Genomic DNA, 27,574 nt, shown 5'->3' on the forward strand with positions numbered 1-27,574 from the left:
TCATAGAGTGGGGCAGCAGGTAACCAGCCTAGTGGTTAGTGTTGGACTAGTAACCGAAAGGTTGCAAGATTGAATGCCTGAGCTGACAGGGTAAAAATCTGTTGTTCTGCCCCTGAACAAGGCAGTTAATCCCACTGTTCCTAGGCTGTCATTGAAAATAAATGTAATAAAAATAAATAAATTTGTTCTTAACTGACTTGCCTAGTAAAATAAAGACTATAATGTCATCCAGCTGGCCAATCAGTGGTCTACGCTCATGAATATCTATAATGACCGGTATACACCCATGCCATTACATTGTTGTGGTACGCCCACACCATTCCAACGAAGAAAAGCTGATTTTTAACATACTTAATTACAATTTTTGAGCAGGAAAACTATTTCATTCATATTGTAATTAATTATATGTCATATATCATAGAAATCTGGAAACACTGGACAGTTACTTTAAGCACTTGCAAATCCGTAATTGCATGACATTTCTTCTTTTCCAGGATGTAACATATCACCTTGCACACTTTTCAGGGACTAGTTTTGGCTGGTGATGAGCGCTACTTTCAAAACTACTGGCTGTATCACTTTAAGGATATCAAGAAATGTATGTTGCATGGTAAATTAAATATTTGCCTGGCATGCTAGAATATGCATAATTTGAGGTAATATGAGCATAACTACTATAACATAATTTAGGATAAAGATTTAGTTAATCTAATTGTATATGAAGTTAACAAAATACAAATTAAAACTGAATATCAATGTAAAATATTTGAATTTTTGCGTACAAATTGCTGATAATGGATTGCGTTTTTTTCTATATTCGCTATCTGGGATCCTTGGGACGACCCTACCCTATAACCCCAACTCTTACATAACCCTAACCTTAACCTTTTTGTAACCTGCAATGAGGGTATGAAAGTCCGAAGGACTTGGTTAGCACTCACACTGGAAACCATGTGACATCGGTGCTTCTTAATTTGCCTTCCGATAGTTTTGTAAACGGATACCCACTCTCTTTTCGTTCCGGCTCTACAGGGACAAACATGGCGGCAGAGGGAGATGTGGATTTGGACCTGGAAGCTGAGGAGAACTGCACTGGAAAACCAGCAGAAAAGCCTCGGAAACATGATAGTGGGGCTGCCGATTTGGAGAGAGTCACCGATTATGCCGAGGAGAAGGAAATATCGAGCTCCGATCTTGAAACGGTGAGACTGGGCCAAGCACGCGGGGCGACGATGGGTGCCCACGTTAGCATGAAGGCTAGCTAGCGTATGCTAACAACGGGCCTAACCGGCGTACAGTGAAGAATGGAAACATATTTGCACAAACCATGTGTTGTGAAAATGTTACCGTAATCAACATACAAACGCGTCATTTCACGTTGGCACGTGCTGTTTAACCAAGTCATCCCTGAACAGAACAGGCGCTGTACATCCCAGGACAGGGTAGAGCTTCTGTCTATTCAGCAAGCGTTAGCCTATGGCTGCTTGTAGGTTTTTCTGCCTTGCATAATTTACTCTTCCAACCTGTTTTGGGAGTTCTAGTTACTGACTCGTCAGTGCTGTCATACAGATATGATCCCTTTGACTTTCTGATGTCTGCATGTCCTGTTTCAGGCTATGTCAGTGATTGGAGACAGGAGATCAAGAGAACAGAAAGCTAAACAAGATAGGTGAGTCACTTCCTTTGTCAGATTTTCATTCAACAATCATTGATCTGGAAATGAATGAGTACACTAATGACTTGTCTGTGGTTATGATTTCAGGGAAAAGGAACTGGCTAAAGTCACTATCAAGAAAGAGGATGTAGAACTCATTGTAAGTATCCCCCGACATGTTTCTTGTTTAAGTTTCAGGGTCACAACCCTCATCTAAAGTTAATGATCTTTTGCATCACAAAAGCATTAAATCAAATTAGTCCTCTGGAACTCTAGTCATCCATATTCTACTAGGGGGTGTTATTAGAAACTATGCTTCAGAGATACATTCATAGACCGTCTGAAGTGTTCTATCAATACAACTACCCATTCTGATTATTCTAATGTCCTGCCTCAACTGTCTTTCCACAGATGGGTGAGATGGAGATCTCCCGGGGAGTGGCCGAGCGCAGTCTGAGAGAACACATGGGCAATGTGGTAGAGGCTCTGATTGACCTGTCAAACTGACCAGGAGAAACTGACCCGAGAGCAGCTTTATGCAGCAGCATTGGACACTGGACTGCTTCCTAGCCTGACTGTATTCATTGACTCCATTCCATAGCTCAAATCAGACATTTTGTCAACTGAAATAAAACATTGCATTTCTCTCTATGTATATTCAACAATACTTAAAAATGGATTACTTTTGCAAGCACCTGTTTTTGATTTATAATAAATGTGGAATGAAATAAAACCAATGGATGAAAATGTTATGTTTTAATCACGTACGCTTTATATCCAAGTTAGAAATTAACAGATGTCAGATCAATGGCGATAAAACAAAATAGCTACACAACTTTGAAAATGTACAAAATTACATCAATATGCCTCCATGAAGCATCTACACATTATCAGGGCATAACCCAGGGCCTTGCTCAAAGGGTTGGTGCATTCAGGATATTGCAGGTAAATGTATGGCCATGAACTACACTTCACTGAAGTATATTCTATTTCCATCTGCAACATTCTGAAACATTTCATCCCACTGAACACACCCCAAGTGTGTCTCTCTTCCCCCTCAACTTAGATTCAGGTCTTCCTCTTTTGCACCGTTGGTCGGTCAAACACATCTCTCACTCCTGCAGCCTTCTGCTTAAAGAACTTGCTGTTCTGAGCGCTCTCCTGAGCCCAGGCTGAGTCAAACGATGTGGTGTCCTGATCCACCAGGTGGGTGTACTTAGTGCGTCCGGAGCGACCAAAGTTCTTGACCTGGAATTAAATGAGGGGGTTGTTAAAGATGAACTATCTGTGGATGTTTATTTGCCAATTGTTGACTGTATGGCTCATAATTGTATAATTTATTGCCATGAAACCACACACATCCTTATTTTGAGGTAATGTCTGGATAATATCTGTCCATTTAGGAGAACATTGTCTCAAGAGCAGCTCCAGAACAAAAAACATTCTGTATAGCCACTATAAATTAAAGAAATGAATTTACATAGGGGTTGCCAATACACTGGGTTCAAAAACAGTATGAATTTGCTGTTTACATTGATAGTGTACATTTATAATAAATAAACATAGGGGGATTATATGTGCTACAAAAGTATAATGTTTGAAAGAAGTCCAGCTGACCTGCATGACTTTGGGGAGGATGGTTTTGTTGAAGTGGTCCTCCAGAGTGGGGGCACTGAAGTCTCTCTTGAACACATTCTCCTCTTCGTCCTGGAAACAGATCACATTCAGCCAACATCAAAGACAAGACGAGCTAGTCGGACAAAATACGTTTACCAAGTTTCAATTATATGAATGAAGGATCATACATATTTTATATACCTGAATCACATCTCTGAATATTCTACAACAGTGCACACACACTGCTTATAAGAATCACTCATACAACAATCTAACACATGTAGTGGCTAACAAACATGAGACAGATCACTCCTATACTTACACTTTCTCCTACAATTCTAACAATCACTCATCAGCAACATCTGGTGGTGTGTTTCTTATAAGAATGCACTGTACGGAGTTCTCTGAACCCCCGTGTCTACAACTCACCATGAAGAAGGCTCCTCTGTGGTAGTACTTCTGGAGGAACTTATATTTGCCCTTAGAGGCCTTGTTTGTGATCTGTTTGCCATTATTCCGCAGCTCGGCCCTGCGCTCCTCCTCGGTGAGGCTGTGGAACCTCTCAATCTCAGACTTCTCTTTCTCCATTCTGGAAAATCCGACAAGGCAAGTGGGTTACATGGACAGCAAAGGCCCGTGTCAACATAATGAATTCTGGACCAGTAATTATTAACGTGGGTATAAACACTTCAAGTGTACAGATCATTCATACAGATCATTCATACAGATAATCACATAATCTAAAAACAAAGACACTAGCCTTTTTTACTTTGAGAGGGAACAACACCAGCTTTCAATGGTTAAGTGAATCAATGCCCTATGTGAAGTATTTCTGATGTCTACTTTCATTGTCATTCAAGACTGTCTTAATATGTTCCGCTCTTATGCATTTGCCTGTAAATGGTTTTGAATGGTTTAAAGTGCTGCACATTAGGACACACTGTAGCAAAATGTTTCAAAAATGAAAACGACTGTTTCAAGATAGCACTTGACCGTTTCAGATCTATGTTCATTTTGTGCCTAGTGAACACCATGGTTCATGTTTAAGTCTGACTGTACTCACGCTTCACGGGCCTCCCGGTCCCTCTTGATGCGCTTGAGCTCCCGGACCTTCCACGCCTCATACTCCTCCTCCTCATTCTCCCCGTCCGTGTCCAGGGAGTCGAGAGCAGCCAGAGTGCGGCGGTTCTCCTCAAACTCCTTCTTGGCCTCCTCCTCCACGATCTTCAGGGTGTAGCGCCGCCGCTCCTCCACCTGCTTCTTGGCCTCCGCCTCCAGCTCCCGCTGTTTGAGCTCGTCCGCCTCGCGCTCCGCCACTGTTACTCGGTCCTTCCTGAGGAGATACACATCAAAATCTCATTTTCTCACTCGGGACACAAACGCTGCAACACAATCCATTTGTTATGAACATACTCTGTTCATATGATAACAGGACAGCAGGTATACACAAACTGATGCATGCAGTAGAAAACAGCATAGCTGGTAACAGTTTTGTACTGGCTTTTAAATTTAAATTATTTCTTGTATAAGCCAAATGTATTTTCATCAGTCAATTTGGCAGTTTTGAATTGTCTAATCCCAAGCCCACGATCAAAGTTTCCCTTAGAAAAATAAAGTTATTACATTCTGAAATAAATTATATTAAGCCCTGATAATGGTTCAGGAGTAATCTTGGATGGCAGGACTCCTTACTTGCGGATGAAGACTGGTTTTAACCGCGGCTCGGCCTCATCTTCACTGTCCGTGTACTCCTCGTACTCTGACTCCGACTCCTCCTTCTCCGCGCCCGAATTCCCTTCTTCCTCCACCTCCATGATCTCCGGCATGTCCTCGTTCTTCCGCTCCTGCGCTCGCTGGCGCATCATCGCTCGCCGCCTCTCGATTTCCTACACACAAAACAAAGTCAATGTGTTACGTATACCATTCCATATTACACACCAGGGACCGTATTCACAAAGCATCTCAGAGTAGGAGTGCTGTTCTAAGATCAGTTTTGTCTTTAAAATCTTAATGAATAAAAGGGGTGCCTGATCCAGCTTTCCAAGAAGATCCTTGTGTCACTCACCTCATCATCCACTTCTTCCTCTTCCTCCTCCTCTTCGTCACTGCTCTCTTCGGGTGCTCTCTCTGGGTGCCAGGTTCCCTCGTCGGAGTCTTCACTGCTCTCTGCAACCACCTCCGGCTCTGCGATCTGTCTGTGTCTTGCCAACCTGAGAGAGAGAGAAAGAAACATTTACAATCATCACAGCACTCAACATCCAATAGGGCTAATAGTTAGGCCTAAATGGTTTAGAGATCAAAGCCCAATAAAAATCAGTCAGTCATTCATAGTATTCAAATTCCTGATAACCCACAATATGTGCAGAAAGGTTTTAACAACCCCTCACCCAACTATGGGCGTCTACTGACAAATACAGTTCAGCTCAATGAAGATGGGACTGGGAGCCATCACAACCAACACAGGATCCCACTGGTTTACAAGATGGATCAATGAGAATTATCTTCACCTCTCCTCGGCATCCTCAGAGACGCGGTTTAGCAGACGCTTGAGACGCGGGTCAGACACCACCTCTTCCTCCATTTCCATCTCAGGCTCGGCATCCTTAGCCTTTTTTATAAACTGGAAGTCCTCCTCCTCCTCGTCAGAGGAGTCCATGGGAGCATAGTCGGGACGTTTACCCGACACATATCGCTTCACCTTCACCTTCTCCATCGAAATCTCACCTGGGGACGAAAGTAGGCGAGCAAACTGTCCATTATCATAGATGGCTCTACTTACTCTGTTACATTTAGTGAGGTTAAGTTGTATATACTGTCGTTTTGGTTTTGTGATGGATTGAAACATGAGTAAGGGCATAAATTGTGATTTTTATATCTACTGTAGACGCAGACAAAAGGTTTGTCCGTACAATTAAGAAAATGCAGCATGCAATTATATCGTGATATTAACTAGCTAAGTTATACAAAGTTGTGTACTTGGATGGCTAGATAGCTATCTATTGCTACCATGAAATCGGCTACCACCTAGTCCAGGAGCTAAAGTTAGCTACAGGAAAACTCACCTTTCTCATTTCGAATCGGCACAGCACCAGCCGTGGACTGGATCGGCGGTTGCTTCATGTTGAGGGCGTCCCGTCCAGACATGATTGCCCGATCAACAATATCAAAATTTTAACAAAAAATTAAATCGACTTCTAGATAGCAAAACAAACCCGTCGTTTATTTTCTCGACCACCACAGGAAATACTCTAACATTACCGGAAATCATTCTTCTTCGTTGGGATTGGGTTGGCGGATCGGATCGCATCCTTTTAAGGAGCATACACTGCCACCTACAACACTGGAGTGTGAGACCAGTCACGGCCTACCTATATTCTATTAAATTATATTCATTATTCATGTTCCTCTAAGAAAGTGAAATAGAGCCCTAGACACCACTTTCCTCCGTCCACTACAGCAACCCAGCCAGCCTCTAACCCTTTCACACAATCTCTCCCTATCTACGTCATACAGTCCACAAAATATCAACACCTGCACCGCCGTTTCCTCCACTAAACACTCATCACACATACCTGTTTCTTGTCTCTCTATCATCCACAACGTGGCATTAAAACTCAAACTGTAGTCTACTCCACACAACTTCCTCTGTCCTACATCCCATACTCCCCACATCTTCCTTTCCTAACCGGTGCATGCTGTAAAATTGCCTCCCCTTACTACTAGCATCACACTCCCTTTGCCAAAGATCAAGCCATTTTGCCCAGATCAAGGACTTGATTTCCCTGCAGCCCAGCGGGACCTTAATATCTACCCCCTCTCTCCTCACAGCACTCTTAGCCACCACATCTGCCTTCTCATTACCCCTCCACACCCACATGGGTAGGAACCCAGCAAAAGCTTACCACCATTCCCATCCTCTCCAATCCAATAACAGCACCATCATCGCCACAAACAAGCCTCCCCTATCCGACCTGCCCATCTTCACACTACTCAAACTGCAGGTAAATCAGAGCAGATCACCACGGAGTGGTTTCACCTCCTCCACCCATCTTAAGGCCATCAACTCGGCCGCATACACTGACACATAATCAGTTAACCGCTTACATACTCTAACATTGAAATCTGGGATATACACCACTGCCCCCACCCAACCACTGACTGGATCATTTTAACCATCTGTATATATCCTTAAAAACAAATAAAACCGATTATCTATATGTCTCTCCACACACCGTCTCACATCCTCACCTCATTCTCTCCTGCCCTCAATTATGTCCACATCTACTCTTGGTTTCGGAAAAAGCCACGGAGGAACGTTACCCGATGTAATTGCTAGCCCTATCTCGCTCGCCCCCAGTCCATATTCTACCACCTTCTGCCCGATTGTCCACCCGTATGCCCTCTACTTACCCAATCCTTGCTCCCAGCATTCCCCAGTTGTCGTGACCACAGGATGTCCTTTCAACCTTGTCCAGTACACAAGTTTGTCCCACCTTATCAGGGTGGCAGGTAGCCTAGTGGTTAGAGCGTTGGGCCAGTAACTGAAAGGTTGCTGACTCGAATCCCCAAGCTGACAAGGTAAAAATCTGTCTTTTTTTTATTTTTTTATTTCACCTTTATTTAACCAGGTAGGCTAGTTGAGAACAAGTTCTCATTTGCAACTGCGACCTGGCCAAGATAAAGCATAGCAGTGTGAACAGACAACACAGAGTTACACATGGAGTAAACAATTAACAAGTCAATAACACAGTAGGAAAAAAAGGGGGAGTCTATATACAGTGTGTGCAAAAGGCATGAGGAGGTAGGCGAATGATTACAATTTTGCAGATTAACACTGGAGTGATAAATGATCAGATGGTCATGTACAGGTAGAGATATTGGTGTGCAAAAGAGCAGAAAAGTAAATAAATAAAAACATAAATGACAGAAATAAAAATGACAGAATTGAAATACCGTGGTCCTTCTACACACCGTTCTTCAGTATACTCCGTGCGTCTGTACACACATGAAACATGAAGGAGTTTGGGGATGAAAGCTCTTACAGAATATCTGACGTAACCAAGCTTCACATGCGTAGGTACTGTAGGTTATTCAGAAATACAATGAATCAAAATAAGACCACTCCTGGTCACTCTGATAGACTCCACTTTTCCCAGCGCATACTTCACCATTTTCAACACGTCAAACAGGTCTCCCACATCTGCATCCTTACTCAACAAACGCATCCCAAACAGAAACTATTAATTATCGCTCATACATGTATCCTCCACTCCAGTTGTAAAAATGCAGCAAGCGGGAGCTCGTCTGAGCGGTCGGCTGTGAATGCCCTTACCCACTAGAACTTAATGCTGATCAAATTGGTTCTGATTCGCTACAAGCTGTCTGGCAAAAGCAGCACGGATGCTTCTCAGTCCAGGAGGTTTATTCATCTTCATCACTACCACATACAGTTGAAGTCGGAAGTTTACATACACTTATGTTGGAGTCATTAAAACTCGTTTTTCAACCACTCTACAAATTTCTTGTTAACAAACTATAGTTTTGGCAAGTCGGTAAGTACATCTACTTTGTGCATGACACAAGTAATTTTTCAAACAATTGTTTACAGACAGATTATTTCACTTATAATTCACTGTATCACAATGACCATAATATAATAACATAACATAATGACCATTGTTATATTTGGAGGAAAAAGGGGGATGCTTGCAAGCCGAAGATACCATCCCAACCGTGAAGCATGGGGTGGCAGCATCATGTTGTGGGGGTGCTTTGCTGCAGGAGGGACAGATGTACTTCACAAAATAGATGGCATCATGAGGAAGGAAAATGATGTGGATATATTGAAGAAACATCTCAAGACATCAGTGAGGAAGTTAAAGCTTGGTCGCAAATGGGTCTTCCAAATGGACAATGACCCCAAGCACACTTCCAAAGTTGTGGCAAAATGGCTTAAGGACAACAAAGTCAAGGTAATGGAGTGGCCATCACAAAGCCCTGAAATCAATCCTATAGAAAATGTGTGGACAGAACAGAAAAAGCGTGTGTGAGCAAGGAGGCCTACAATCCTGACTCAGTTACACCAGCTCTGTCAGGAGGAATAAGCCAAAATTCACCTAACTTATTGTGGGAAGCTTGTGGAAGCCTATCCGAAACGTTTGACCCAAATTAAACTATTTAAAGGAAATGCTACCAAACACTAATTGAGTGTATGTAAACTTCTGACCCACTGAGAATGTGATGAAAGAAATAAAAGCTGAAATAAATCATTCTCTCCACTATTATTCTGACATTTCACATTCTTAAAATAAAGTGGTGATCCTAACTGACCTAAGTCAGGGAATTTTTACTCTGATTAAATGTCAGGAATTGTGAAAAACTGAGTTTAAATGTGTTTGGCTAAGGTGTATATAAACTTCCGACTTCAACTGTATACTTTTAACACACACACTCTTCAGTTACTTAGGAATCTACTGATGTTTCCCTTTGTTGCACTCACAATGTTCTTAAGAGTAAACTGTAAACTTGGTCACCATCCAAACTTGTGTCTTCTTCTTGTCTTCTTCTTGCGAAGTCGACCAAACCCTAAGCTAGAATGGGCAGGTGCAGTGTCCACATGTGTGTCCAAGCCAACTGATTGGCCAAAAACCGAAGGGCTGTGATTGACAGCGGAGATATCCACCCATTTTGTTCTACTTTTCGACACTACTGTTGTCCATTCAGGACATTCATCTTCACCAACTTGGCTCAAGGCGCTGTTTGATTCAAGCATCCACTTTCGCAATCTCTCAATGGCCCACAATGGTTTTTACAGCCGCCCCTGGATTTCTTATGGAAATCCAAACAACTTGGAAAAGGTCGCAATGGGGGCTTAGTTCTTAAGCGCCTAGTCCTGTATAGAAGGACAGTTAGGGCAAAGGGGCAGAGCAGTGAAGGGAAGCTTATTACTACTGTCACTTTAGAGGACCATGAGGGCCTGTAGGGTGCCGACAAGGGGATTATGGGCCGCCCAATAAAGAAGGTGCATGGAGACGCAGGGACAGTCCTGGGCCACCCCATGGAATAACACGGGTGTGGCGGAGGATCCTCTGACTCAGCTGTTGCAGGGCAGCTGGGGCCCATCTTTGAACGCTGAGTATGGTCTACTGCTGCGGAAGAATGTTGCACACCGGCCACAACTGTCGAGGATCATCAGGGATCTGGATGTAGGGGCCGGCTGGGCCCCAGAGATGAGGTCAGGTGGTCTCCCACATCGTCAGGGCTTTGAGTTGTCCAAGGCAGGAGGCGAGCGGCCCCACAGAATTAGAGACAGCAATCCCCCGGGGTCAGGGAACAGTGGGTCCCCCAAGTCATGGGGCTGAACCTATCAGTGCAGGAAACTCATGGTCTGACAGGGCAGTCGACTTTTAACCTACCACTAAGACTGACAACTGCAAGCCAGTTATGGTGGGAGGCTGCAGAACTAGCTGAGCAGGGAACTTATAGCCTAGTGCTAGTTTATTCATTGATCGACCTGGCTAAGGCTTTCGACTCTGTCAATCACCACATCCTCATCGGCAGACTCGACAGCCTTGGTTTCTCAAATGATTGTCTCGCCTGGTTCACCAACTACTTCTCTGATAGAGTTCAGTGTGTCAAATCGGAGGGTCTGCTGTCCGGACCTCTGGCAGTCTCTATGGGGGTGCCACAGGGTTCAATTCTTGGACCGACTCTCTTCTCTGTATACATCAATGAGGTCGCTCTTGCTGCTGGTGAGTCTCTGATCCACCTCTACGCAGACGACACCATTCTGTATACTTCTGGTCCTTCCTTGGACACTGTGTTAACAACCCTCCAGGCAAGCTTCAATGCCATACAACTCTCCTTCCGTGGCCTCCAATTGCTCTTAAATACAAGTAAAACTAAATGCATGCTCTTCAACCGATCGCTACCTGCACCTACCCGCCTGTCCAACATCACTACTCTGGACGGCTCTGACTTAGAATACGTGGACAACTACAAATACTTAGGTGTCTGGTTAGACTGTAAACTCTCCTTCCAGACCCATATCAAATATCTCCAATCCAAAGTTAAATCTAGAATTGGCTTCCTATTTCGCAACAAAGCATCCTTCACTCATGCTGCCAAACATACCCTTGTAAAACTGACCATCCTACCAATCCTCGACTTTGGCGATGTCATTTACAAAACAGCCTCCAATACCCTACTCAACAAATTGGATGCAGTCTATCACAGTGGAATCCGTTTTGTCACCAAAGCCCCATATACTACCCACCATTGCGACCTGTACGCTCTCGTTGGCTGGCCCTCGCTTCATACTCGTCGCCAAACCCACTGGCTCCATGTCATCTACAAGACCCTGCTAGGTAAAGTCCCCCCTTATCTCAGCTCGCTGGTCACCATAGCATCTCCCACCTGTAGCACACGCTCCAGCAGGTGTCACCCCCAAAACCAATTCTTTCTTTGGCCGCCTCTCCTTCCAGTTCTCTGCTGCCAATGACTGGAACGAACTACAAAAATCTCTGAAACTGGAAACACTTATCTCCCTCACTAGCTTTAAGCACCAACTGTCAGAGCAGCTCACAGATTACTGAACCTGTACATAGCCCACCTATAATTTAGCCCAAACAACTACCTCTTTCCCAACTGTATTTAATTTATTTAGTTATTTTGCTCCTTTGCACCCGATTATTTTTATTTCTACCTTGCACATTCTTCCATTGCAAAACTACCATTCCAGTGTTTTACTTGCTATATTGTATTTACTTTGCCACCATGGCCTTTTTTGCCTTTACCTCCCTTTTCACCTCATTTGCTCACATTGTATATAGACCCTGTTTATACTGTATTATTGACTGTATGTTTGTTTTACTCCATGTGTAACTCTGTGTCGTTGTATCTGTCGAACTGCTTTGCTTTATCTTGGCCAGGTCGCAATTGTAAATGAGAACTTGTTCTCAACTTGCCTACCTGGTTAAATAAAGGTGAAATAAAATAAAATAAATAAATAGGTGACTGTTTGCAGACTAAGGGCTGTGAACTGGCTAGAGGCAGGGACTGCACACCTAGTGAGGCAGAGAACCTATTGCCTGGCGGAGCAGTGGACTGAGGTCCGACTAGAGCTGGAGACAGCAAAACTAGAATGGCTGAACCTGGACCTGCCATGGAAACTGACTCTGGAACTGAGAGGGAAAATGAAACTACTGAAGGCTAGGAGAGCAGTAGGGCTCAGGGCCTACTGGAAAGATTGGTACCTTTGAGCCTGGCGGGGAAGGAGCCTGATGTCCCACCTGGGCTAGGGACTGAGGTCCGACCAATGCTGGAGACAGCAGACCTAGTGCAGACGGAGACTGAGGACCTAGTGCTAGGGACTGAGGGCAGACAAGGGCTGAGAACCCAGCACAGATAACTTGTGGCTTAGCAGGGCAGGAGGCTCTAAGCCTGGTGGGCCAAGGTATGGCAGACTGAATATGTCTGGAGACAGCAAGCTAGTGCAGCAAACTCTGTGCCTAGTAGGCACTAAACCAGGCGGGCTAGGCAACTGTCTAACAGCTAAGGCAGGGGGCTGTGATCTGAGCAGGGCAGAAGACTGCAGACAGGCCAGCGACTGTGGGGCCTAGCTGGGTAGGATACCTAGGGCCTGGCAGAACAACAAACTTAGGGGCGACCAGTACAGGGAACTGTGGCCTAGAACAACAGAGGACTGGGGGACGAGCAGTATGATAGGAGTCTGGGAACCTAAGTCTGAACAGTGTGAACCTGCAACCAGGGCCAGAGACTGAAGGCCAGGTACAGATAGAAACTGAGAGCCTACCAAGGAGGCAGGATAGACTGGACCAACCGGGAAGGTAGGGAACTCTATTCCTGAGACAGCGGCTGTGGAGTGAGCATGGAGAGAGATAACATTCAAACTTCTCTCATGCTCCTGGTGGGAGAAATGGACCAGGCAGAATGGTGGTAGTGGCTCAGGTGAGAGACTTGTACGTGGGAAAAACTGATTACTTTTTTTGAACCGTTATTTAACTAGGCAAGTCAGTTAAGAACAAATTCTTATGTTCAATGACGGCCTAGGAACAGTGGGTTAACTGCCTGTTCAGGGGTAGAACGACAGATTTGTGCCTTGTCAGGTAGGGGTGTTTGAACTTGCAACCTTCCAGTTACTAGTCCAACACTCTAACCACTAGGCTACCCTGCCGCTTATATTGAAATCGGGACATTACTAAGGGCCATCAAATGTGACAGGCAAGAGTTACATGTGCCATTGGGAAGATGAACTGTAACGCTGTCAGAAGAAGACACGCTAGAATGATAAGTGCCGGGAGAAGGGTGGGGTGGTCAACCGTGCCTGTAATTGTTTAATTGGGGGTGGTATTGAGGAAGGTCTACACAATGCAAACAATTTAGACTAAGATGCATTGAGATACTGATCTTTCATTACCATGCCATTCGAGACAGGAAAACAGGGAAAAACGGGGGTTGTAATGAGACCAGTTATTACCGGCAATAAAAGGTCCCGTTTATAACTGTACATTCTAACCGGGATGATGTGTGCTGGGTTGAGAAGCTGGAATTTGAGTGTTAGACTCAAAGTAAAGCACTAAGCGCTATCATTCTAAATTTGGGGTGGATAATTTATCAAATGTTTTAGTTTTGATTCGGATAGAGCGAGAGAGAGTTGCTCTCAAACGGTGAGGGGTGGGGGCACTGCTCAAATTTATTGGGCCTAGAGAGGATCTAGAAACCTTATCTTTAAGTGTTCTCCGACAGGGAGGTTGTTAAAGAACTCACTAGATGATAGCTTGGGTCAACCATTACGTTTTTTTGGTTTTACCATGTCATCAGAATGTTTATGTTAAATTGCATCAATACATATAGATTGCTGGATGATTCGGTACAATCAATTGCATACAAGGCTCATAGTCTGTGTCTTGCATTAACACCCAAGGATGAAAATGAAGGAGACGGGCATGGAGACCAGCATCACATCACATAGAACGTAACGGATGGACGGTTCTTTACCTAGTTTTAGTCGCATCAAGGGGTGTGTGAAATTATTAAAACATGTATTTTCTATTTTCCCTGTTTAAGTCAATATTTTTTAGGTTTCGTTGAACATAAGAGTGATCATTGTTCCAGATGAGGGACTGAGGTATATTGACTAATTGATTTGAGATATATTGTATATTGTTACAGGAGATAGCTCGTAGGAGAACGCGTACAGCTAACTGTGCACAATATAGGGACTATTATGAAGTTAAATTGAACGTTACACATACCCAGATCATGTTGAAAGTAGCAGAGATAGTGTTGGCATTTCAGACAGGATTGTCAACTTTCAAGAAACCTGTGACTCAGAGTTTTGTTAGGTTGGATATTCTTCCAACGTTATTCATCTCTTTCCCATTTATAACAGCCAGCGAACACTTGGCAGATTCCATGCAGTAGTTATTCTCACGGCAGTAACTGTAGGGACAGTAATTAAAGGCTATAGTAACAGCATGGAATTACACTATGGCAGAAATGAGGGAGTTTGAGGTATGGGTCATGGGCAGTGTCAGTAGTAGTAGGGGTTACTTTAGTAGTATTGTTGAGATATCATTTTATGAGGACTCATGCCACATGGCTTGGTAACAGGTAACTGATGAGAGTACTAGGGGCTGTTATTTACATGTCACAAATTAGTGATCTGGCCATAAGGGGAGAGTGTTGTTGTCCTGTTGTCAGGAAATGACCCATGCATTGCAGTGTGTATATTCCAAGGTGTAAGTGGCGCATGAGTAGCAGGAGATAACCGAGGGTACTGGCTGAATTCTGGAGATTGAGTGTACATCAAGATACATCAGGTGGTGGTGTTGGGACAGCGTTGGTCTGGTCCACACACAGTACTATTTACAGCACCGGCAGCGGTAAAGATCGCCATGTCTCTCCTCGGTGAGTGCATAGTTCTCACGTGAAGTGAGGTCCAACTGTATAACGGGTGAGCTTGAAGCCACCATGACAGAGGAAGTGGAGCTAAAGAGAGAAAGACTAGAATCCACTGTAGACATGCAGATGGGTTGGGTCTGGGAGCTACTTTAACCGCCATAGTTGGGTTGGGTTAGTTGCTTTATTGGTTAATGCATCATATGAAAGGATAGATGTTGGGGTAATTGTACACTGGACAACATTCTGAAGGCATTGATATGAAAGCATATACAGTGCTGAGTTACCTCAAGAGGATATAGCGTTGATTAGGGATATGCACTTGCATACCAGGTGACGTGCCTATCAGGTGGCAAGGGAGGAGATGGGGAACAAAGTAAAAATGACATGGCTTGGGAACACCTCTCGGAGCCTGTGGCCGGAAAGGGGAAGACTGGGTGAAGGCATGACGAGGCAGAAAAAATTATCCCAAAAAGTCTTTGGAGGGAGTTGAAAGGGTATATAACAAAGTATTGAGATAAACTTTTGTTATTGACCAAATACTTATTTTCCACCATAATTTGCAAACAAATTCAATAAGAATCCTACAATGTGATTTTCTTGATTTTTTTTCTCATTTTGTCTGTCATACTTGAAGTGTACCTATGATGAAAATTACAGGCCTCTCATCTTTTTAAGTGGGAGAACTTGCACAATTGGTGGCTGACGAAATACTTTTTTGTCCCACTGTATAAGTAGATGACAGCACATCACACAGTGTGACCAAAAAAAAGACCTTCACATGCAAGAGGCATTTCTCACTCGATACAAAACGTGTATTTGACTCTTTCTGAGTATATTCAGTTTTATTTTATATTATTTTTTGTACCTGCAACTGAACACAGACATTAAGGTACACATGTCTTCCCGAATCGAGAACAAAGAAAGTAGAAGCATGAACAGGTTAGTGGAAAAATAGCTTCCGACCCATTCTACTAGCAAAATGTATAATGGGTACTATGGAATCATTTACATATCACCATTTTAATGTATAGCTAATTGTATCCCCAACCCCCTACATTTATATACTTACAAAAATAAATCACACAAAAAAAAAAATCTATACAAAAATCTATTTTAGTTCAGTGTGACATGACAGAGTACCGTAGTTACAGGTTCTGCATCACCATGAAATATTATAATTGAACAATGTTCACCATTACGAGTGCATAGCAATCCTTTAGTCAATACAGCTAGAACTCAATGTGACATTGTTGGTTTTCCTATAGGAACACACAATGTATACAAATCACTGTACTTAAAATGAAGAATCAAATCATCCTATAAAAATACATCCAAAGTAAGTGGGCTTTTCCTTGTGAGAGCTAAGAGTATATAAAAGTATATTCCATGGAGAAGCTAACAAAGACAATTCGCTTAAAGTCTTACTCTTTACAAAAAGTCTGCATCAAGAGTTGCTCTGTTGTGCCACCCTGTATCAGAAGTAGAGAGGTGTCAAAGCTCAACCCCCCTCTGCTTGAAGAGCTCCTCTAGGTGTCTCTCCAGTGCTAGGTTGGTCCCCCTCAGTCCTCTCACTACCTGGGCTGCCCACACAAAGTACTCCTGAACACGCTCTGCCGACCAACCTGGCAACCACAACACAGATTTAAATATAAGATATGGGACAGGGGTAAAGAGAGGGACAGTCAGACAACCAGAGAGGGAAGCAAGTGAAGACAAGCAACGAAACAGAGAGAGAGAGAACGAGAACGAGAGAGAGTAGTATCCTGATAGGGTATCAGTTTATTGTGTCTAGCCTACGACATTTTCCTAGTCAGTTGGTTGGATCAAGAGGCTGAAGACAGACAGACAGACAGAGCGCACAATCACCTGTTGGCGTGCTGCGGTTGATGTCCCTCAGGTTGTATAGTTTGTCAGCCAGTTTGACCAGTTTGGCCTGGTGGCTGGCATGAGGTGCATACTCCACCTGCTTACGCTTTGTCTCCTCCTTGGACAGTGCTTTGTCGTCTGTCACTTCTTGGACGAGCCGCGCCACTGTTTGCCCAAAGACGATCTGTAGTTCTCCTATGCTGGTGTCAGTGTCCTCCACTGTGTCATGGAGCAAAGCTGCCTGAGGACAGTTGGAAAATACAACAATATCAGTGAAATACCAGTCATTCCTGTTAACAAACTTTGGCTAACACAAACTCAATAAATGTTGAACGTTTTAATGAGCCCATTGACTGATGTATCATTACAAAGTAATAACCCCACCTGAATCTAAAATGTATCTTCAAACCTTAACCAAACTGCTAACACTTACCTGAAACATTTATTTTTAATTTTTATATATTGTAATGAAACAGCAGGGGGCAGGTCTCGAACCCACGACCTTCGAGCCCGAGGTCCGGCGGCGCTATTGACTGTGCCGCAAAAGAATGCTCGTGCGGCAGGATCAATTTCCGCGCTTATAAACCAAGGGTCGTTACGATATGGACCATTTTGACTTTGAGTCTGTCTGAAACACAAAACACTTACTTGCAAAACTTCAATGTCTGTGATCCCACCTTCATGGCTTAGGATCCTTGCCACTCCTGCAAAATTATGAACAGCAAATGTAAATGCTGATATTCACACAATGAAGTCTGAGTAGAGAGATAGGTCCTTAGCAATAACTATCTAGCTGGATAGCCGTTAGATTGTTGTCATAACTGTACCTATTGGGTGGGTGATATATGGTGTTTGTTCAGCATCTTTACGTCGTTGATTGCGGTGCTTTTCAGCAGCGAAGTTAACCGTCTCCAACAAAATGACAGAATCTGAACTCATGCTGTAAAAGTTGTTATTGACACACAATACAGACAGTATATTAACGTTTGATCACAATTTATCAAATTCGCACATCTCAGTGATGTCAGCGTCGCTGCCTTCTCTTTAAGGGCGCGTTCCTCCAGGGAGAGGCTATACGGACACGCCTGTTGCCCAAAATGATGACGTATATCGCCAGCCTGGTCTCATACACTAGACGTAACATAGTAATAGTAAATCTGGTACGCCATACTAGTATGATGTGTTATGATTTGTATGACTACATAAGATAGATGGTTAATGTTAGCTAGCAGGTCAACAGAGGCCAAGCCTAGGGCCCCTCTAAATCTGCAATATGGAGAATTGAATATTTTACTTTCAGTTTTGTACACCAGCTTCAAACAGCTGAAAATACAACATTTGTGGTTATGGAAAATATAGCGGTTTAGATGGCACAATGACTCTTTACAATCTACTTGCTTGTTTTGTAAACTGAAATTAGGTGAACTATTAGAATGTTAGCAACCATGAAATGGAGGAGCATTTCTGCATGGTGCATCTTTAAGTATCAAAAGTAAAAGTATAAATAATTTCATATTCCTTATATTAAGCAAACCAGAAGGCACAATTTTAGTTTTATTTATTTATAGAAAGCTAGGGGCACACTCCAAGACTCATCATTTACAAACTAAGCATTTGCTTTAGTGAGTCCGCCAGATCAGAAGCAGTAGGGATGACCAAGGATGTTCTCTTGATAAGTGCATGAATTGGACAATATACTGCTAAGCATTTGATATTTAGTACTTTTGGGTCTCAGGGAAACTTTATGCAGTAAAAAGTACTTTCTATCTAATGGAGTAAAAGTAAAAGTTGTCAAAAATATAAATAGTAAAGTACAAATAACCCCAAAAACGATTTAAGTAGTACTTCAAAGTATTTTTACTTAAGTAATTTACATCACTGATCACATGTGCCCTACAGAAAATACTGCTAAACAACAGCCTCTTGATAGCAGCACACTAGAAAAATAAAAGGTAACTACACCCCCCAAAAGATTCTCAAACATTTCCCTTACTTGAAAAGTTTTTTAAACATTTTTTTAAACATTTTTTTAATTTCACCTTTATTTAACCAGGTAAGCCAGTTGAGAAAAAGGTCTCATTTACAACTGCGACTTGGCCAAGATAAAGCAAAGCAGTGCGACACAAAAAACAACACAGAGTTACACATGGAATAAACAAGCGTACATTCAATAACACAATAGAAAAAGTCTATATACAGTGTGTGCAAATGGTGTGAGAAGGTAAGGCAATAAATAGGCCATAGTAGCGAAGTATTTACATTTTAGCAAATGAACACAGGAGTGATAGATGAGCAGATGATGATGTGCAAGTAGAAAGAAATACTGGTGTGCAAAAGAGCAGAAAAGTAAATAAAAACAATATGGGGATGAGGTAGGTAGATTGGGTGGGCTATTTACAGATGGGCTATGTACAGCTGCAGCGATGGGTTAGCTGCTCAGATAGCTGATGTTTAAAGTTAGTGAGGGAAATATAAGTCTCCAGCTTCAGTGATTTTTGCAATTCGTTCCAGTCATTGGCAGCAGAGAACTGGAAGGAAAGGCGGCCAAATGAGGTGTTGGCTTTGAGGATGACCAGTGAGATATACCTGCTGGAGCGCGTGCTACGGGTGGGCTTTGTTATCGTGACCAGTGAGCTGAGATAAGGCAGAGCTTTACCTAGCATAGACTTATAGATGACCTGGAGCCAGTGGGTTTGGCGACGAATATGTAGGGAGGGCCAGCTGACTAGAGTATACAGGTCGCAGTGGTGGGTGGTATAAGGGGCTTTGGTGACAAAATGGATGGCACTGTGATAGACTGCATCCAGTTTGCTGAGTAGAGTATTAGAAGCTGTTTTGTAAATGACATCGCCGAAGTCGAGGATTGGTAGGATAGTCAGTTTTACGAGGGTATGTTTGGCAGCGTGAGTGAGGGAGGCTTGACACCTAGGTATTTGTAGTTGTCCACATAATCTAAATCAGAACCGTCCAGAGTAGTGATGCTAGTCGGTCAGGTGGGTGCAGGCTGCGAACGTTTGAAAGCATTTGGATTTCCTAGCATTTAAGAGCAGTTGGTTGCCACGGAATGAGTGTTGTATGGCATTGAAGCTCGTTTGGAGGTTAGTTAACACAGTGTCCATAGAAGGGCCATACTGGTAACAGGGGTTGCAACAATGGCGGCAGATAATTTTAGAAAGAGAGTCCAGTTTGTCTAGCCCAGCTGATTTTTACATCTGCTATCTGGATTTGGGTGAAGGAGAAGCTGGAGAGGCTTGGGCAAGTAGCTGCGGGGGGTGCGGAGCTGTTGGCCGGGTTTGGGGGAGCCAGGAGGAAAGCATGGCCAGCCGTAGAGAAATGCTTATTGAAATTCTTGATTATCTTGGATTTTTCGGTGTTGACAGTGTTACCTAGCCTCAGTGAAGTGGGCAGCTGGGAGGAGGTGCTCTTATTCTCCATGGACTTTACAGTGTCCCAAAATGTTTTGGAGTTAGAGCTACAGGATGACAAATTTCTGTTTGTAAAAGCTAGTCTTTGATTTCTTGACTGACTGTGTGTATTGGTTCCTGACTTCCCTGAAAAGTTGCATATCGCGGGGACTATTCGATGCTAGTGCAGTCCGCCACAGGATGTTTTTGTTCTGGTCGAGGGCAATCAGGTCTGGAGTGAACCAAGGGCTATTTATGTTCTTAGTTCTACATTTTTTAAAGGGGCATGCTTATTTAAAATGGTGAGGAAATTGCTTTTAAAGAACGGCCAGGCATCCTTGACTGACGGGAGGGGTCAAAATCCTTCCAGTATACCCGGGCCAGGTCGATTCAAAAGGCCTGCTCGAAGAAGTGTTTTAGGGAGCATTTGACAGTAATGAGGGGTGGTCGTTTGACCGCGGACCCATAGCGGATGCAAGCAATGAGGCAGTGATTGCTGAGATCCTGATTGAAAACAGCAGAGGTGTATTTGGAGGGCAAGTTGGTCAGGATAATATCTATGAGGGTGCCCATGTTTACGGATTTAGGGTTGTACCTGGTGGGTTCCTTGATAATTGATTTGTGTGAGATTGAGGGCATCCATCTTAGATTGTAAGACTGCCATGTTATGTTAAGCATATCCCAGTTTAGGTCACCTAACATAACAAACTTTGAAGATAGATGGGGGCAATCAATTCACATATGGTGTCCAGGGCACAGCTGGTAACTGAGGGTGGTCTATAACAGGTGGCAACAGTGAGAGACTTAATTCTGGAGAGATACATTTTTAAAATTAGAAGCTCGAACTGTTTGGGAATAGACCTGGAAAGTATGACAGAACTTTGCAGGCTATCTCTGGAGTAGATTGCAACTCCTCCCCCTTTGGCAGTTCTATCTTGACGGAAAATGTTGTAGTTGGGTATGGAAATCTCAGAATTTTTGGTGTTCTTCCTAAGCCAGGATTCAGACACGGCAACCACGTCAGAGTTGGCGGAGTGTGCTAAAGCAGTAAGTAAAACAAACTTAGGGAGGAGACTTCTGATGTAAACACGTGTGAAACCAAGGCTTTTTCAGTTACAGAAGTCAACAAATGAGAGTGCCTGGGGACACGCAGGGCCTGGGTTAACCTCCACATCACCCGATGAACAGAGGATGTGTAGGATGAGGGTACGGCTAAAGGCTATCAAAACTGGTTGTCTAGTGCGTTGGGGACAGAGAATAAAATGAGAAGATTTCTGGGCGTGGTAGAATAGATTCAGTGATCTCTTGATGTGGTTTAGGCATTGTTGTGGACTTAACATCAAACTTAATTGTTTTCTATTTTTAAAAAGTGTGATATATAGAGTGAAAACCAGAAAAAAACAGGGAACACGGAAACCTGGAAAAACAAAACAAAGAAAACATCATTTTGGAAAAAAACTCTACGGAATCTGGCTAAAAATGTAAACAGATTTTATAGGGCCCAACATGGCCCAGTGACTCACTGGCCCGGGCCGTGGAGTTGGAAGCGCAAAACTATTTTGCCACACCAGGTAAACACTGGGACAAATCCCAAATGGAAATTCGACATTAGTCTGGACCCAAATCAGGGTAGCTCCACCAAGGCCATGGCCCAGTTAGTCTTTTGGGCCAGGTCTTGGAGATGGTAACTCGAAAGGTAGCATTGGTCGGCTAAACACTGGAGTCAAATGTGACAATGGAAATGTGCCAATATGAGCCCCTAAACACAACTTTGCAATACTTAATCACTTTTGTTAGCCAATTTGTGTGGTAGTTGGGGCATAAGAACTGAGCCGTGTCAGGGTTAAATACCAGAACAGATATAAGTACTGGTTCAGGAAAGCATAGGTGATAGCTGGGAACAGTTGACCTGAATCACATTTCCTTATGTTTGTTCTGGTATTTAACCCTGAAGCTGCTCCCTCCAAATGTCCCATCTGCTAAACAGAGATTCTATGGGACAATTCAAGGATAACTTTAGAAAAGGGTCAAGTCTAGAAAAAGTAATGCGCTCTGTTTGTATTGAGATCAGATGATTCATTTCGGAGAAGTTTAGCAGAATGTCGGCAAAGTTTAATCTTGTTCCATCTTCTCCCTCTGTCTTGCCACTGCACTTCCTCTCATCATCACATTTGGTAGAATGGAAGCCCTTAATGGACTTCTCAGGTTTTTCTCCAATCTAGGTTTCCCCTTCACCTGTTGCCAGGCTGAGGGGAAGTGGGACTCTTCAGGCTTCAATGGCTTACATGGCACCTTCCACTTAACACCTCACAAAGCAACTGTTCTGATTATGCAGAGGTTGTTGACACTTCTCTTTCTAAGACCTAAGAATCACCCTGGGTGATGCAAACAAAATTACCAAAAATATAACTAGTGCTTAAAAGAAAAACTGGAGTGCAGTGCTGCTTTGGAAAAACCCTAGGCCTAACAAAGTGAATTTCAAAGACACGTGTAGTGACATTGCAGAAAAAACACATACCGTGTCTGAAATGCATTGTCACGATGATGGAGGAGTCATTAGAATCCACATGATAATGCATGGTAAATACGGTGATGATAATGGCAGGATATACTACACTATGATTTGTATCAGGAGTAGGCTGGCCAGCACAGAAGACCTAAAGTATACACCCATGACCTGAAAGACTGCATTCTTGGCAGTTGAAACAAATCAGCCTATAAATATTTGCTCTCAAGTTTCGGTAAAGGGGTTGTGAAGGAGTGGCCTTCACTAGAAAAAGGAGTGGCCTTCACTAGAGAGACATTCATTTTAAAGCATTTATTCCAAGTATTTATAGAGCAAGTTGTGTTTGTATAGGTCATTAATTAATCCAGTCATTTACCAAACTAATTTCAACGTGGACAATTGGGTAATATTTGTTTGAGACATTGATCAATGAGATTACAAACTATATTCACCCAGTCAAAAAGACAGCCATAGTTAGTTAGTTTAATATCCAATGTTTTATCACTATACTTTCAAACATCTAAAAGCACAACCAAATTCCACTAGAACTTATTTGGGGGGTTTAGTTTTCACCCAATTGTCTATCACTGCACTTTCAACCATTCAAAAGCACAGCGACGTTCAAATGGGGAATACAATGTCAGGTATTTTGTTTATTTATACAACAGATGAATGTGTTTTCACTGTGATTTATCTAATAGCAGAAACTCATTTATTTGATTTATTTAACCAGGCAAGTCAGTTTAGAACAAATTATTATTTACAATGACGACCTACCCCGGACAAACCCTAATCCGGACGATGCTAGGCCAATTGTGCGCCGCCCTATGGGACTCCCAATCACGGCCAGTTGTGATACAGCCTGGAATTAAACCAGGATCTGTAGTGACGCCTTTAGCACTGAGATTCAGTGCCTTAGACGGCTGCACCACCTGGATGGCAGTTGAGATTATATTAAAAGTACATGGTGCAAGTGATCAATGCCGTTTGAGATTCTGCACAGATTATTGCAGCGATCTCCACAGACCTGCAATGACCTATGCATGCTATCTTCAACATGAACACTTTATATGACTATATAAGAAGAAATAGTTACATTAACCTCAACACCATGGATGTGTTACTCATTTTAAGGTTGAATGTTACATCAGTTTGTAAAATAGCCTTAATGATGGTGTTGGAGTTGTGCGCTGCCACTCAGTCGTGGGTAAAACAGGGAGTACAGGAGGGGACTGAGAACGCACTCCTAAGAGGCCCCTGTGTTGAGGGTTAGCATGGCAGATGTGTTGTTGTCTCATAGCTCAATAACTCAGCATCAATAACCCAACAACCCAACTAAGTGACCCAAATGGCTGGGTCAGAATAACTTAACTTGTATTCTGTCCAATACTTATACAAATTGGATTGTTTAACCCAGCATTTTTAGAGTGTAGCCAGGCAAGAACAGGCCTACCAGTCCCAGAGACCCTGTAATGCTGATTGTAACCCTAAACCCCTATATTCGTATACAAAAAAATAGATGACACATACACACAATAAATAAAATGTATTTTTCACTCAGTGTGTCATTATTGAGTAGTTACCGGTTCCGCATCACCATTAAATGCATTTTTATTTTTTAACAAGTAACCATTTCCATCTTTACAAATGCATGGCATTGCTTTATTCAATGCAGTGAGATAACTCAATGTGACATATTCATGGTTTGCCAGTTCTACAAACAAAATGTACACAAAGTACTGTAGAATAAAGTAATAATCAAATCACCTATTAAAATAAATCTTATTAAGTGGGCCTTTTCCTTGTGAGAGTTAAGAGTATAGAAAGTATATTCCATGGAGAAGCCATCTAACATAAATACAATACGCTCAAACTCTTTACAAAAGTGTGCGTCCACAGTTGCTCTGTTGTGTCACCCTGTGTTAAAAGAAGAGAAGTGTCAAACCTCTGATGGAAGAGCTCATCTAGGTGTCCCTCTAGTGCTGGGTTGGTCCCCCTCAGTCCTCTCATCACCTGCACTGCCCACACAAAGTACTCCTGAACATGCTCTGCCATCCAACCTGGCAACCACAATACAGAATAAATATAAGATATGGGGGGGGGTAGGTAAAGATATGGACAGTCAGACAACCAGAGAGGGAAGCAAGCACATGAAGAGAAGCAAAGAGCCAGATAGAGAGAGAGATAAAGTAAGAGATGTCAGTTTTTTGTGTAGTATGACATTCTATGCCATTTGACTGCAGTTCAGTTGGTTGTATCAAGATGGCTGAATAAAGACAGAGACAGACACATAAAGATAGACAGACAGATGAAGAACACGCGAGGGAGAGAAACAAGAGAGAGAGAGAGAGAGAGAAAGAGAGAAACAATCAGGGTGTCCCCCCACGTGGCCATTGGCCCACCTCTTGGCCGCAGCCATCCTATTTCCCAAGTAAAAATACCCTTTGAATGACCAAAACATCACCCATAATATTTTTCACTATTAAAATGCTCAGAATTGGTCAGGAAAGGAGAACTCGGCATTTAGGATTTGGGCAGCAGATCAGCCAAATGATGGCCTCAATGAGAACTGTGTCATTGTATGGCAAGGCAAATGGTATGATAAGGCGTGGAGTGATAAAAACATATATTCTGCTACAAGGAGAAGCTGATCCTGGTTCAGGAGATGAAGACGTGGGAGGAGGCTCTGGAGTACTGCAGGGATCACTACACCGACCTCCCCAGCCTGCTCTCTGAAACGGAACATCTCCAGGCCCAGAGTAAGATAGAGGGTGCCCAGACCGACCATGTGTGGATGGGTCTGATCTTCCTGGCCAGAGAATGGCTGTGGGTGAACGGGGACCACCTGGAGTACCAGGCCTGGTCTGGCGGGGAGCTACCCCACTGCCCCGCCCAATACCTCCACTGTGGGACCCTGACCAGAGATGGGGAGCACTGGGGAACCAGGAACTGTGAGGAGAGGAGGAACTTCCTCTGCTACAGAGCGTGAGCCCCAGAGGAGAGAGATATTACTGTAGTAGATATGATTATCTATGGATGTTCTCTACTTATTACCAGTTAACGCTGTGATTGATTATTCACTCTATTTACTTGTTGGAGAATATAAACCTATTGGGTGTGTGTTTTCTACAATAGTCTGTTATTACTGTATCTATAGATGCTGTGGTTATAATAGTGTGTGACTTGTGAGTTTTGATTTACATTTAAATGAGTTGGGAATTAAAATAGTGTTTTTAAACATTTGGGTGGAGTAAAAAATAAACAAGAAATCACAAAATTCCTTCAGGTTGATGACTTTTTGCAAATCCAATCAGTTTTCCACTTAATCATGTTCTGAATGAAAAACATAGATTATTATATATTTGTTTTTATTACATGGAAACAAAATTGAATCAACCAATTTGTGTACAGTGGGAAGTCACCTAGCTCACATGATGTTTCATCATTATATAACATGATAAAAGAGTAAGAATGCTAAGATGCTGCTGTATGCTAGTTACTAGCATCTTGTTGGTACATGTAAACTCCACGTTAAAGCCTTCTTCAGCCTGTAGGCCTAAGTCTGTGTATCATTACTATTAGCTCAGACAGTAATAGTAGATATGAACATACATATCATGTATTGTATATCATGTCATGAAACCGACTGTTTGTATGAAATAAACAATTGACATAGACAATATTCCTTCTCATTTTTATTGGTGCACCTACAGTGCCTTCTGGAAGTATTCATACCCCTTGACTTTTTCCAAATGTTGTTGTGTTGCAGCCTGAATTTAAAATGGATGAAGATAAGATTTGTCACTGGCCTACACACAATACAATACTGTACAAGACTGTACAATACAATAATGTCAATGTGGAATGATGTTTTTTACATTTTTACTAATTCATTAAAAACGAAAAGCTGAAATGTCTTGAGTTAATAAGTATACAAGCCCCTTGTTATAGCAAGCCTAAATAAGTTCAGGAGTATATACACTACCGTTCAAAAGTTTAGGGTTACTTAGAAATGTCCTTGTTTTTGAAAGAAATGCACATTTTTTGTCTATTAAAATAACATCAAATTGATCAGAAATACAGTGTAGACATTGTTAATGTTGAAAATGACTATTGTAGCTGGAAACGGATGATTTTTAATGGAATATCTACATAGGCGTACAGAGACCCATTATCAGCAACCATCACTCCTGTGTTCCAATGGCACGTTGTGTTAGCTAATCCAAGTTTATCATTTAAAAAGGCTAATTGATCATTAGAAAACCGTTTTGCAATTATGTTAGCACAGCTGAAAACTGTTGTTCTGATTAAAGGAGCAATAAAACTGGCCTTCTTTGGACTAGTTGAGTATCTGGAGATCCAGCATTGTGGGTTTGATTACAGGCTCAAAATGGCCAGAAACAAAGACCTTTCTTCTGAAACTCGTCAGTCGGTTCTTGTTCTCAGAAATTAAGGTTATTCCATGCGAGAAATTGCCAAGAAACTGAAGATCTCATTCAACGCTGTTTACTACTCCCTTCACAGAACAGCGCAAACTGGCCCTAATCAGAATAGAAAGAAGAGTGGGGGGACCCGGTGCACAACTGAGCAAGAGGAAAAGTA

The 27,574-nt window shown here is 42.6% G+C and overlaps 4 protein-coding genes across 5 annotated transcripts; 2 read left to right on the plus strand and 2 right to left on the minus strand.

Moving 5' to 3' along the window:
- Positions 1 to 864: 864 nt before the first annotated feature.
- LOC109880831 (huntingtin-interacting protein K) lies at positions 865 to 2,401 on the plus strand. The gene is made up of 4 exons (XM_020473018.2): positions 865 to 1,202; positions 1,614 to 1,669; positions 1,763 to 1,814; positions 2,066 to 2,401. Exons 1-4 carry the CDS (start codon positions 1,041 to 1,043, stop codon positions 2,159 to 2,161), a joined length of 366 nt encoding a protein of 121 aa, XP_020328607.1. The 5' UTR covers positions 865 to 1,040; the 3' UTR covers positions 2,162 to 2,401.
- LOC109880830 (microfibrillar-associated protein 1) lies at positions 2,396 to 6,551 on the minus strand. The gene is made up of 8 exons (XM_020473017.2): positions 6,334 to 6,551; positions 5,779 to 5,995; positions 5,337 to 5,481; positions 4,964 to 5,157; positions 4,335 to 4,604; positions 3,701 to 3,860; positions 3,272 to 3,361; positions 2,396 to 2,902 (listed from the first exon to the last, which is right to left on the minus strand). Exons 1-8 carry the CDS (start codon positions 6,413 to 6,415, stop codon positions 2,723 to 2,725), a joined length of 1,338 nt encoding a protein of 445 aa, XP_020328606.2. The 5' UTR covers positions 6,416 to 6,551; the 3' UTR covers positions 2,396 to 2,722.
- A 9,431-nt stretch (positions 6,552 to 15,982) lies between these two features.
- On the minus strand, positions 15,983 to 18,142 carry LOC116364363 (guanosine-3',5'-bis(diphosphate) 3'-pyrophosphohydrolase MESH1-like). 2 transcript variants are annotated; one of them, XM_031817553.1, is made up of 4 exons: positions 17,890 to 18,142; positions 17,711 to 17,766; positions 17,168 to 17,303; positions 15,983 to 16,818 (listed from the first exon to the last, which is right to left on the minus strand). In XM_031817553.1, the coding sequence occupies exons 1-4, from the start codon at positions 17,999 to 18,001 to the stop codon at positions 16,688 to 16,690; spliced, it is 435 nt and encodes a 144-aa protein (XP_031673413.1). In that variant the 5' UTR covers positions 18,002 to 18,142; the 3' UTR covers positions 15,983 to 16,687. The 2 variants fall into 2 exon arrangements, with proteins under 2 accessions (XP_031673413.1, XP_031673412.1); XM_031817552.1 differs by having other exon boundaries at positions 16,012 to 16,818; positions 17,063 to 17,303; positions 17,890 to 18,136.
- Positions 18,143 to 25,637: 7,495 nt separating this feature from the next.
- Positions 25,638 to 25,961, plus strand: LOC116364361 (lithostathine-1-beta-like). The gene has a single exon (XM_031817549.1). The coding sequence runs from the start codon at positions 25,638 to 25,640 to the stop codon at positions 25,959 to 25,961; it is 324 nt and encodes a 107-aa protein (XP_031673409.1).
- Positions 25,962 to 27,574: the final 1,613 nt, after the last annotated feature.

Source organism: Oncorhynchus kisutch, unplaced genomic scaffold, assembly GCF_002021735.2.
Source record: "Oncorhynchus kisutch isolate 150728-3 unplaced genomic scaffold, Okis_V2 scaffold1069, whole genome shotgun sequence".
NCBI lineage: Eukaryota > Metazoa > Chordata > Actinopteri > Salmoniformes > Salmonidae > Oncorhynchus > Oncorhynchus kisutch.

What these genes read in the sequence shown, in the direction of transcription:
- LOC109880831 (XM_020473018.2), top strand. Translation starts at nt 1,041, where the DNA reads ATGGCGGCAGAGGGAGATGTGGATTTGGACCTGGAAGCTGAGGAGAAC. An exon ending in CGAGCTCCGATCTTGAAACG is followed by an intron (nt 1,203 to 1,613) that starts GTGAGACTGGGC and finishes GTCCTGTTTCAG; the next exon opens with GCTATGTCAGTGATTGGAGA. An exon ending in CAGAAAGCTAAACAAGATAG is followed by an intron (nt 1,670 to 1,762) that starts GTGAGTCACTTC and finishes TTATGATTTCAG; the next exon opens with GGAAAAGGAACTGGCTAAAG.
- LOC109880830 (XM_020473017.2), bottom strand. Translation starts at nt 6,415, where the DNA reads ATGTCTGGACGGGACGCCCTCAACATGAAGCAACCGCCGATCCAGTCC. An exon ending in AAACCAGTCTTCATCCGCAA is followed by an intron (nt 4,605 to 4,963) that starts GTAAGGAGTCCT and finishes GTATCTCCTCAG; the next exon opens with GAAGGACCGAGTAACAGTGG. An exon ending in GACCGGGAGGCCCGTGAAGC is followed by an intron (nt 3,861 to 4,334) that starts GTGAGTACAGTC and finishes CGGATTTTCCAG; the next exon opens with AATGGAGAAAGAGAAGTCTG.
- LOC116364363 (XM_031817552.1), bottom strand. Translation starts at nt 18,001, where the DNA reads ATGAGTTCAGATTCTGTCATTTTGTTGGAGACGGTTAACTTCGCTGCT. An exon ending in CAGACATTGAAGTTTTGCAA is followed by an intron (nt 17,304 to 17,710) that starts GTAAGTGTTTTG and finishes AACTGTCCTCAG; the next exon opens with GCAGCTTTGCTCCATGACAC. An exon ending in CAACCGCAGCACGCCAACAG is followed by an intron (nt 16,819 to 17,062) that starts GTGATTGTGCGC and finishes TGTGGTTGCCAG; the next exon opens with GTTGGTCGGCAGAGCGTGTT.
- LOC116364361 (XM_031817549.1), top strand. Translation starts at nt 25,638, where the DNA reads ATGAAGACGTGGGAGGAGGCTCTGGAGTACTGCAGGGATCACTACACC.